This window comes from Heterocephalus glaber, unplaced genomic scaffold (assembly GCF_053883595.1).
Source record: "Heterocephalus glaber isolate CG9 unplaced genomic scaffold, H.glaber_assembly_v1.0 deba00001111, whole genome shotgun sequence".
In the NCBI taxonomy this organism is placed as follows: domain Eukaryota; kingdom Metazoa; phylum Chordata; class Mammalia; order Rodentia; family Bathyergidae; genus Heterocephalus; species Heterocephalus glaber.
The window spans coordinates 1,688,669-1,700,164 of NW_028258194.1; the positions used below are offsets into that span (position 1 = coordinate 1,688,669).

Consider the following 11,496-nt stretch of genomic DNA (forward strand, 5'->3'; position numbering starts at 1 on the left):
CTGAGACAAAATATTCTACATCTACAAATTAAAAAGGAAAAGGTTTACTTCAGCTCACAATTTTTAGAGGTCTCTGTCCATAGCCAGCTGGCTCCAGGCAGGGCAGCATGGGAGAGGGCATCACAGAGGAGAAACAGTTCATGGTGTGGCCAGGAAGCAGCAAGCAGCAAGCAGCAGCAGCAAGCCTCCCTTTCCCTTTTATCCCATCCAGGCTACAAGCTTTTTGGGTGGCCTCACCCACATCCAAGGTAGGTCTTCCCATTATCCACACCCAGAACTATAAAAAAATTCAGTGGACTAATCCAGTATCAGATACTCTTAATCCTAGTGTCACACACCTTAGAACCAGTCGCTATGACTACATAAGGTCTTGGGGGGACATTTTGATATAAACCATAACAGTTTATTACAGTCTTTTCATTATATGAGCTAATCTCTCTACATTAATTCCTCATTTCCTTTGTCATTCATACATCCTTGGAAATAGATATGCCAGGTTTTGTTAAAAACATTTTAGTATTTTATTACAATGTTTGAGGTATTTCCAAATGCAGAACATTACCATGGTCTCATATATATTTGAATGAATTATATGCTGGAGTGAGAATTCATTGGAATTTCTTAAAAGTACTAAATGAAGAGTTTTGTGATTTTTTTAATCCAACTTTGTATTTTGGCACTTAGATCAAAATGGAAGAAACCGTATTTCTAGAAAACATACAAAGGTGATCTGTAATTATTAACTTTATCAGTAATTTGTTTTCTGACTTAAATCAAAGTATAAGAACCTTGTGTTTCCAAAAAAAACATATAAAGATGACCTACAGTTATTAACTTTATCAGTAACGTGTTTCCTGACACTACTAATTATGGATGTTTATTTGTCCTTAGTGAATAGCCTAATTTTCTTTAGAACCTAGAGTAATGTTCATTGCTTTTAACTTTTTTGAGTTAGTTGGGAGGCCGAAGCAAGAGGATCATAAGTTTGAGCCCAGCCTGGGAAGCTTAGCAACTTAACAAACCCCGTCTCAAAATTAAAAAGAAAAAAACCATGGAAAGACTTCGGTGTAGTGCCATCTGGGTTGCTGTCTATTTATGTGTTCAATTTGCCCTGGTTACATGGTCATGGAGTAAGGCTGGTTCTTATGTGTCAGAGCTCCATTTCTTCATCCACAGAAGCTCATCAAGGCTGCAAAGCAGACAGCTTATGAGCTCAGAGATGTTGTAAATAACTTAAAACTCGGCCCCAGAAGTGTTCTCTGAGAAAAGCCTTTTAAAGCTCCTGATGTCTGTTTATTTCCTCGCAGGTTATTTCCCTCAGAGCATCCCTGCTGGGGCCCTGCCTTGCTGCCCACCCTCCCAGGGCCTGTGGGGCTGCTGTCTATACCTGTCCTGCCTCACTGTGACCGACTCTTCTCTCTCGCCCATGCACAGAGCCCGGTGTCTGCACAGTGTTCGGAGACCCTCACTACAACACCTTTGACGGCCGGACCTTTAACTTTCAGGGCACGTGTCGGTACGTGCTGACCAGAGACTGCTCCTCCCCCACCTCGGCCTTCCAGGTGCTGGTGAAGAATGATGCCCGGCAGACGCACTCCTTCTCCTGGACCAAGTCGGTGCAGCTGGTCCTGGGCACGAGCACCGTCAGCCTGGAGCAGCACCTGGGCGTGCGCTGGAACGGCTCGCGGGTGGCGCTGCCCTGCCTCGGGCCACACTTCCGCGTGGACCTGGATGGCTACCTGGTGAAGGTGACCACCCAAGCAGGTGGGGCCCCAGCCCAGGCATCCGCTCCCCCTGCCCCTACAGGGTCCTCTCCTCCCAGGCAGATGACACTGCATACAGTCTGGCACCTGGGCGCTGGGCACAGTGGCCTTGCAATCTTCAGACGCGCCACAGCTCGCCCTCCTCACTCTGGAAGTGGTGGCGTGCTCTTCAGATGACCTCACCCTGGCCCCTGATGTCAAGCTGGGAGTTGTCACAGGCTCTCCCAGCTCAGCTAGTTATGTGCAGTTTCACACCAGGGAGAGGATGCAGGGTTTCCTTGTCAACCTCCGCCCCTCGGTGTGGGGTGTCCTCCAAAGCAAACAGCTCAGTGTCGGTGGTGTTCAGAAGAAACATAAAGTTGGGGGTGGTGGTGCTTCCCCATAATCCCAGCGCTCTGGGAAGACAAGGCAGGAAGATTGCAGGTTTGATCCCAGCCTGGGCAACTCAGAGTCTCAAAATAATAATAATTTAGAAAAAGTGGGCTAGGGATGTAGCTCAGGGAAAAGGCCTTGAGCTGGGTAGCTGGTATGCGGGCAGGGAGGGAGGGAGGAAACAGAAATGTCCCCAGCAGCAGGACTTGTTCGGCTGGCCTCAGTGTGCACTGGTCACCTTGTTCCTCTTAGCTGCCCTGTGCAAAGGGGAACTAGGCTGCCACGGGCAGGCGTGCGGATGGGGGACAGGAGGCACGTGTGACCAGCAGTCCCGTCCACTCTGACGCACCGCCCTGAGGACACAACCACTGCCTTGTGCTGAGGATGCCGAGGCTGGCTGTGAGAGCGCACCCTCCTCAGGGCCCTGAGCACGCGGAGCTGCTGGTCGAGCCCTCTCCAGCACCCTCTGTTGCACCCACATTTCCAGCCCTTGGGACCCCAGGCCAAGCTGTCCATGGCTGCTAGGAGGCCACGAGGCTCAAGTCTTTGTTCGATGTTACTTAACCGGTTAGGAGCAGGATCCAGGTCCCGGTGTCAGCTGCAGAGACCATGCCCTGCTCACCTTCACGCTTTGTGGCACCACGTTACGTGCTCTGCGGGCCGCCAGGTTGTTTGCTGGGGATTTTGCGCCGTGTGTTCTGCTGGGCACCGTGATTCTGTAAGGAAGCAGCCACTGACCGCCTTCTTACTGATGAGGATTTGGCAGTGGGAAAGCCTCCCCTGGGCTCCAACTCTCTTAGGAGATACAGTCACAGAGGGAAGCTTTGGATCGAGCAGGCCCTCGGCGTCCATAAGGCTGTTTCTGCTCAACCCTCAGAACCCTGCTTGTGGTTTCAATTCAAGCCCAAATATATTTCGATAAATTGATTTGAGTCTTTGGTGTCCCACTTAGTGAACAAAGGCAAGGAGCCAAGGCGCAGCCCTGCAAGCTGTAGTTAGCAAGGACATCAGTGTTTCAGTGAGGCAATGGGAGGCATTAATGTATTTGAACATTCAGCAAAGGGAAAAATCCCTGTTCTTCATGGCGCAGATGTGCAGAAATCTTCTCTCGGATGGTAGAGGGATGAGACCTGCTCAGGAACCTCAGACGCTTGTTCCTTCCACAGGACATGTGCTGTGCAGATGTAGGCCCACCTCATTCTGTTAAGGGGGCAGCGCTTTCCAGCTCCCCATAAAACCCACCAAGATGACCCACTGTGACGGGGCGCTAAGGAGAAGCACCTTCCCTATCTGTTTGCAAGCCAGACCAACAGAGCAGATTCTACCGATGAGGAGATTACTAGTCAGCTACAGCCCAGTTCTCCAAGGCGTCCTGGGTCTGTTAGCAGGAGGTTCTGTGCTTTCACCCACAGCTGGCCAAGGTCATGGATTAACCTGTTCTTTGCAAGGATTCCATGTAGTAAAAATGGCAAAAGGGAAAGGCTGCTAAGAAAATAATAATGGACCACAAATACCATGATTAGATGAGTGAATTTAACCACTCTAGGCCTTGAACTCAAGTTTTATCATTTATTTGCCATCTCATTCCATCATGCAAGTCATTTGTATTGTACCCTCCACACCCAGCTGGACAGCGTCCTGTGGCACACAAGTCACACAGCCTCCTGCTTCCTGGGAGGAATGTCATTCCTCTGTGCTCATCATTTGAGTGGAACAAGTCGATTTCCAGATGGTTGCATTTCTGCCCTGGTCCGGCCACTCAGTTTGGACCGCCCCTAGGGCTATCCTTTTTTATCGCCTATTGGTTGTCTGTTTTAAACATCACAGCATTTCCTCACGTGTTCTCCTTCCATAGATCCCTCGTTCTGTTTCATAAGCTCGGGTGACCAAGGGGACTGTCCTCAGAACAGTAGCATCAAAGCAGCCTGGGGTGGGGGACAGGGGCAGGGGAAGGCTCCTTGCCTGGGGGGGGAGGACTCAGCCTTCCTTCAGGCAGAGTCACCTGGCAGTCGGTCACCACGCAGCTTGCCTGGAATCAGGCCCTGCCGCTCATCCCCCAACAACTGGCGGGCACAAGGCTTAGGGTTAGCATTGCAACCCCACCCCACGCTGGCCCAGCCCTCAGCCCTCAGCCAGTTATTTAAAATCACTTCCTTTTTACAGTCCGCGCACCTCTTCAACTCTGACTGGCAGTCTTACATCAGATTGCCTGAAGCATTAACTTATGAGCAACGTGGGTTTTAATGTTATTTTTGATGGAACTCTACGCCGGAACCCAGAGAATGTACCCTGCCCCACTCCGATGTAAGTCTGATCGGGAGCACTGCCCACTTTTACACACCACTGTGGTTCCCCCTCAGATTCTGCACCTCTCCCGTTCCGCTGGGCAGCAGCAACACCCACAAAATACCAGCACAGCCACACAAATACCACCAGCGTCCAGCCGGGCCCGTGGTCCGCAGCCAGGTCACACACCTGAAGGAGGAAGAACAAGGTGCAAAACAGGCACTGAGGAGAGGGAAAGTGGGGACCCTTTCCTAAAGCAGAAGGAAGGCGGCGGCTGCTCACATCCCCAATGGCGGTGTACGCTTCCGCGTTAGCCCTCCGCCTCTACTGCTGGTTTCTACCCAGTTTCCCTGCTGAGTATTGGGAAACTCAACCAAGCTGCGGAAAGGACTCTGCTCAGCCCCTCGGACCCTTCCACGGGGTTTCCCACTCATAAGGCGCCGATCTAAAATATCATTCGGAAGAGCAAGTCCCTCGACTACAGCTTACTAGGGGATTTTTGTTTTGTTTTGTTTTGTTTTTGCTTTCATGAGTATAATCTGCTTCGCGTGGATTTTACTCCTGGAGATGGTAAAAATATTCATGCAAACACGTGTAAAAGATACAGCAAGAGGCAAAGGCACTGGGCTGGAATAGATCACCTCTCCCCTATATGAAGCCCTTGACAGGCTGTGAAAATCCTCTTCGTGTAATAATAACCGAGGGCAAGAGAAAGAAGAGTGAATTACAAACTTCTCTCTTACTCAGGAGACCACGTGTTACAATGAGATGTGACGGGGTTTGAGAAGTCTGCTGAAAACACGGAGGGTCTGCATCCTCCCAAGCCCGTGTCGCCCACTGGCCCACTGGGAAGAAAGGACCCAGCGATCGGCTTATTCCCTGTGGGCTGAGTTCCCATGAACTCAGTGGCCCAAAGGCTCACATTGATTATGTCATTGTCAGAAGACACAAGAGCTCCTTTGGGTGTAAATTCTCAACTGCTTCTGGCACTTGGAAGAACAGTGTTTGCCTGCTGTCAAGAAAAGAGATTTGTAGTTTGGGGAATGTTGCAATGTTGCAAACCTTTGGGATTCTGATCTAAAGGTTGGACTGTATGTGGAACTGATCTTCTCCCTCGTGTCTCTTGTCAAGTGGCTGCCTGGTTACAGGCTTGTGAGGTCAAGTTTCTTCTGTACCTTGGAGAGTGTTTTACAACACGATTTACAGTTTCGCTTATCTCCTTTACAGTGGTTGTTTTGTTTTCTTTCCCAGCGTGAATCTTACAGTTTGGTTTTGAACATTACAAGGGTAATTTGCTCAGTTATTGATTCCATGCCAGGCATCAGATGACACATTGTATGATGGGTAGGAGGAAATGCAAACGTTGCACACCCAAGTTGTGGTGGACAGGGACTCGGTGGCTCCCGGACACCCTGGGCCAGCGTGTCTGGAAGAATGTGCACATGTTCCAGCCAGCCCTCCCACACTTTCGATGTCAGCTCAGCAAGCCAAGAAGGGGCTGTGTTTCCTCCTTCCTGGAGCAAAGAGAGTTTCCTTGACCACCAACGCAGAACCAGCCTGATGGTGGGCACGAGAGCACTTCCACCCATGGCTTGGTGTCTCCAACCTGCCTGAAGTGAGCACACCAGGGAGGGAGGCCTGGGAGAGGCAGAGGGAGGGTTCCCAGCAACTCAACCCCAGGAAACCAGGTCAGTGGTCCAGGTCCCAGGAATGACCATAACGTCCTGAAGCAGCAGATGTGCTCACTTCTATGAGTGTTGTCCTTTGCAGACCATGTGCTCAGAAGCTTTATTCATAGGTTCATTGCCTTTGTATTCTTATTGTAGCAGATCATTTGGAAAATTTCCTTTGGCATTTGGAGGACTAATTATGTGGGGACATTTTTGGATAAAGAAACAAAAGTGACGTCGAAGAACTGTCATCTTTCTTTCACATTAGTCTTTGGCTAAATGAAGGCTCAGTTTGGACTAACACAAGTATTTTAAGAAAAGGCAAAAATACAAACCCTAGAGTAGCATGGTCTAAGAGTAGTTGTCAGTAGAGGTCAAAATAGGAGTAGATAAGATAAATAAAAGCAAATTTTGTGCAGTTTAACAATCCTACACCCCACACATGATGATTCATGTAATTTACAGTGTTCAGAGTGGTGAGAATTTGGATCAAGCCACTGCGTTCTTGTTAGAGGATGAGGGTCACACGTAGTGTGCAAAGATGTGCAAACCTGGGGATGACTGGGCGTCCAGGAGTGCTTGATCCTCCTTTGCTCTCTCCCCTCTAGGTTTGGAAATATCCTGGGACGGCGACAGCTTTGTAGAGGTCATGGCTGCCCCTCATCTCAAGGGCAGGCTGTGCGGTCTCTGCGGCAACTACAACGGACATAAACGTGATGACTTAATCGGTGGAGATGGGAACTTCAAGTTCGATGTGGACGACTTTGCCGAGTCTTGGAGAGCGGAGTCCAGTGAGTTCTGCACCCGGCCTCGGAGGAGACCAGTACCCGAGCTGTGCCGCGGGACAGTGAAGGTGAAGCTGCGAGCCCATCGGGAGTGCCAGAAGATCAAGTCCTGGGAGTTTCAGACCTGCCACTCCACGGTGGACTACGCCGCTTTCTACCGGTAACCTCTGCGTTCTGGGGGATGAGTGGGTCACAGGCCAAGGCTGGATGTGACCTGGGGGCGGAGTGGACCACATGCCCGGCACATAAACCAGGGCCCACAGTAAACGTCCCCCTTCATTCTGTCCAGCTGCTGATCTTGTCCTGAGTCTGCCCCACAGCATGTTCCCATTTGGGAAACTCCAGGAAGTGTTCCAAGATGGGCTTCTCTGGGAGATTCCGTGTTTTGGGAGTGTCTGTGGGTTTCCTGGGACACTGATGACAGCCTAGAGGTTTTTTCAGGGTTTTAGCTTGACTCTTAAGATTGAGGAAGTGTTCCCAAATTCTAGCCTAAACCACAGAAGTCTAGGATAGAATGGTTTGCTAAAGTGAAGTCTTTAATCACTGTGGCTGCCTATTGGTGTCGGAGCAAGCTCAGTTGCTCCAGGCTGAGAATGAGTCCAGGTCAGCTTGCTGGTCTACCCCAGACCCACCTGCATGTGGAAAAGGGAGAAGTCCTTGGTTCTCAGCCAACATGCCACTTTGTTTCCAGAGTCAGAGGACTGTGGAAACAGGACTGAGGTTGGAGAAAGGACCTTCATGAAGAGGAGGGATTCCATGGCCTTTTGTAACTCTGCTTAACCCCCTTCTACTCCAAGCCACATGCTGCAAAGGAAGCCTAGATCTGACTCCCATGCTATGAGGTGGCACTTGTGGTTGATGGGTCTGGCCTGGCTGTGCTTCCGTTTACTGCACAATTCCGGGACCTCAAGAGCTTTGGCTGCCGATCGCTGTAACCGCAGTGGGTGTGGGGGAAGCTGAGCCGAGCGCAGCCCAGAGGCCTTGTTTCAGTGACTTGCCCGTGCCACTTCTAATTAGGAAACTCCTGTGGTCTGTAGCCACAGAGAGGTTATTTTTACTCTTTAATTGCCACCAGCCATCTCCCTCAGCCCTCATCAAATGTGATCTTTCCTTTATTTGATCTTCGGATATAAAAGATACAGTTCTAGGAAGGCAGCTCCCACTGGGTGGGACAAGGAGTGTCCTGTCGTTGCAGATCCCGAGCACAGCTGCAGCTGCCAGACCATTTGGCTCCAAGTTGTGCATGCAGCTCCTTGAAGCCATTTTCCTGAGGTAGTTTGACTTCCTCAGGTTCCCTTATTTTCCCTCCTAGCACCGGCCCCCAGATTGGCCCTGTTCTTTTCCTAGTGCGTAGACAGATCTTTTAAAACTTTTTCATTAGTAGTGTTTGTTCGCAGTGCATTCATTCATGTTGGGCAGTGGGCACGTGTATGGAATATACCTTGAGCATTTTCGGTCCCTCAACATGAGACTGTTCAATGCCTGGACAACCCAGGCACCACTTGGGAGCTGCACTCCTCCACTTGAGGTTTGCCGGGCAGCAATAGAGCGCAGCAGTTAAGAACTGTGTGGAATGGGCGTAGTGGTGCATGCCTGTAATCCCAGCACTAGGGAGTCTGAGGCTGGAGGGTCACAAGTTCAAGACCAGTCTGGGTTCTGCAGCAAGTTCAAGGCCCGCCTGGACTACATAGAAAGACCCAGTCTCAAAGCTTTGTAGCTTCCAGGGCTCAAAACCCAGCCAGGACATAGAACCTTGAGCAAGTACCGAAGCTCTCCGAACCTCAGTGAGCCAGTCTGCGAGGTGGGGATGACCAGGACCCGCCTTGCAGTGCTGTCTTAGATGTGAGGTTATTGCTGATGCCATTGCTTCCACCACTGCCCAGAGCATCAAACAGCGGGGCCACTTTGGGAAGCTCCCCCAGATCTCTAGAGCAGATGTGGATCGAACTCTTCTCTGCTCCGAGTAGAACGGAAAGGCAGTGCCAGGCTTTGGTTTTTCTGCCCTTTCAAAGGGTCATATTGAGAACGAGACTGAAGAGCAGGCTAAATTTGTAGTTCCACGGCCTTTGGAGAACTGGTCAGTGCTGCCATCCCAGACGACAGCCGTGCGATGAGGGCCTTGGCACAAGGTGTGAGAGCAACTTCACCATTCAGGAGCAAAGGGACTCGGAATCCTGGCGTGGCCTTGGGTCCCCTGCGCAGAGCGGCACGGTGGAGGTGGCTTGTTGGGTCAGGGCTGACGTGGCCAGTGCAGCAGCTCACGAGCGGCCTCCTGGGCTCTCTGTGCAGGGAGGCCGAGGACGGCGTGTCGGGGAGTGGGCTTGCGCTCCGCCTGTCGTGGCCTGTGTGATGGCAGGGACCCTTCCGACACCCGACACTCTCCCCTGGAAAGGCGGCAGCTCTCAGGAGGGCAGGAGCCACAGTTCTGCCCACCTGCGTGCTGGCGGGGTCTCCACACCCCCAGAAGTATGCACTCCTGTCCCCACCTCTCTGGGGATATGGCCAGTGTGTGCCCCGCACGCGGGGTACCCTTCTGACTGTTAGCGTCTCCGGCCTCATCAGGAGTTTGTCCTGATAGACTCCCACAGCTGAGGCTTCGCAACAAGGGCACGCTGAGCTCCTTCTCTCGTGAGGCTGCAAGACGCAGGCTCAGTCAGGATCGCATTGCACTTGTTTTTAAAACACTTGTTTCTGATTTACAATAAAGAGAAGAGAGATCACATGGCATCCCACATGTAGTTTTTGCTTGTATACGCTAAATCACTGGAGGGATTTCTAAGTGAGCAGGCCAATAGGATCCGAGCCATGGCAGTGACGTGTGTTACACAAGCGCTCAGGATTAGCACTGTCTTGACGTCATGAGTGTCACACGCACGAATTGTAGTGGGTTTGTGTCCTCTCATTTCCCCTCACGATCCAGAGAAATGTTTGTAACCCCTTTAAAGACAAAGAGTAAAGCAGTGTCAGGCACACCCAGCCTTCCACCCCTGCTCTGGTCACAGCCAGAGAAGGAGAGAGGAAAGGACTGACCCAGAGGGAAGGCCGCTGGTTTTGGACTCCTGAACCACGCACCCCTGCCCCAAGCAGATTCTACCACAGGTATGAGATGGTGCTTTCCATAAGGCCAAAGTAGTAATTCTGATTTCTCCAGTGGCGCTTACTTTTGCAATGCCGAGGGCTCATCTCTCTCGCTTTATTTTGGTCTTTGGCCTAATACAGCTTTCTAGGTAGTAAAGCATCCCTCGTCAGATACTTGGAAAGCCACCACTTTGTAAATGAACAAGAAATGACTGCGTATTAGTCAGCAATACTTACTTTTGTTCTCTCAGGAAACTTTTAAAGCTTTGCTATTTATTTACTCACGTATCAGTTTAACGCTCCTTGGCCGATCAAGTTCTTTGTAATCAGAATAATTTGCTTTACTGAATCAATCAAATGGGTTTGAGGGCAAAATCATTTGATGATAACTGAGGTAAAAATGCACCTGCGGTGTCGATGTGGCTTAGCCTAGCTTCGCTCACTGGCATTTCCTCACAGCAGATGGCCTCTGCAGCAGTTTCTGCGGGACTCCTTCTTGGTGCATGGTGAGGACTTCCCAGCAGCCAGCGGGGTGGTGTCCTGTGGAGAAATGGACCTGGATCACTCAGTTTTGTCCAGGTTCACAGCTGGCTTCTCTGAGGAGGTAGAGTTGTGTGTCTTCCTGTTTCTTCTTGGATTTCTCATTTTCATCTCTTCTCTCAGCCTCAGTTGCTTCTCCCTTGTGTCTAAGGGGCCAACTGAGAAATCTGAGAGGGTCAGGGGTCCCCCAAGATTCTCAGCAGCCAATTTCAACTCATTGCCCTGCTGGCCACCTGAGCCCTGGGCAGGACCCAGCTTGGAGGGCAGGAGATGGGTGGGTGCTGTGTGGCCAAAGAGGGCAAAGAAGAGACGCCTGTCCCTGTACCCATGAAACCCCACACGCAGGCCCATGTCTTGGATGATGTGCAGGGGCGATTACATTCCAGGGTGACTATTTAAATTAGACTTATTACAGTGAAAGGCACATTGCCAGTAATCCCCTTCAAATTACTCTCCACCCCACACTTCAGACACACTGGTCTCGAGGTTCTTGACACTTTCTGAAGCAGTTCCGGAAGTCCGCTTTCCTGAGTGTCTTTACGAGGTGTGATCAAAATTCAGTGAATGCTGCTGCTGCTGAGTGCCATCCAACAGAAAGGCAGCTCATAAAAGCACGGCAGTGCGTCCTCATCCACCTTATCCACTGGCTCTGGCACTGAGTGACTTCTGACCCTTCCCCAAAGCCAAAATGACCACAAAAGGGAAATACTTTGAATTGATTCACAACACCAATTTAGGACACCAAGGCAGCCATGACAGAGCAGCTAAAGACACCCATGAAAGAGGATTTCCGAGCTGCTTCAGAAAGTGGAAGGACAATGGGGTCAGTGTGTTCAGAGTGAGGGGGATTTTGAGGGGGATTCATGACAGTCTTCTACTGTAATAAATTTTAAACATTTAAAGTGTTTGGCGTCACACCTCACCTTTGAGCATGGGTCCCAGCCGGCAGCACAGTAGCAGGATGCCCAGGGCAGCCACATTTCCGGGAAGCCAGGAGAAGGA

At 50.7% G+C, this 11,496-nt stretch overlaps 1 protein-coding gene across 9 annotated transcripts in view; it reads left to right on the forward strand.

The window, feature by feature from the left end:
* Positions 1–11,496, forward strand: part of LOC147828384 (BMP-binding endothelial regulator protein-like) — a 211,840-nt gene that overhangs the window by 164,351 nt on the left and 35,993 nt on the right. For all 9 annotated transcript variants that reach the window (XM_087210127.1, XM_087210125.1, XM_087210126.1 and 6 more), the window contains 2 exons: positions 1,435–1,764; positions 6,700–7,036. In XM_087210127.1, coding sequence (XP_087066253.1) covers positions 1,435–1,764; positions 6,700–7,036 — 667 coding nt within the window. The remainder of the gene's footprint in view (positions 1–1,434; positions 1,765–6,699; positions 7,037–11,496) is intronic.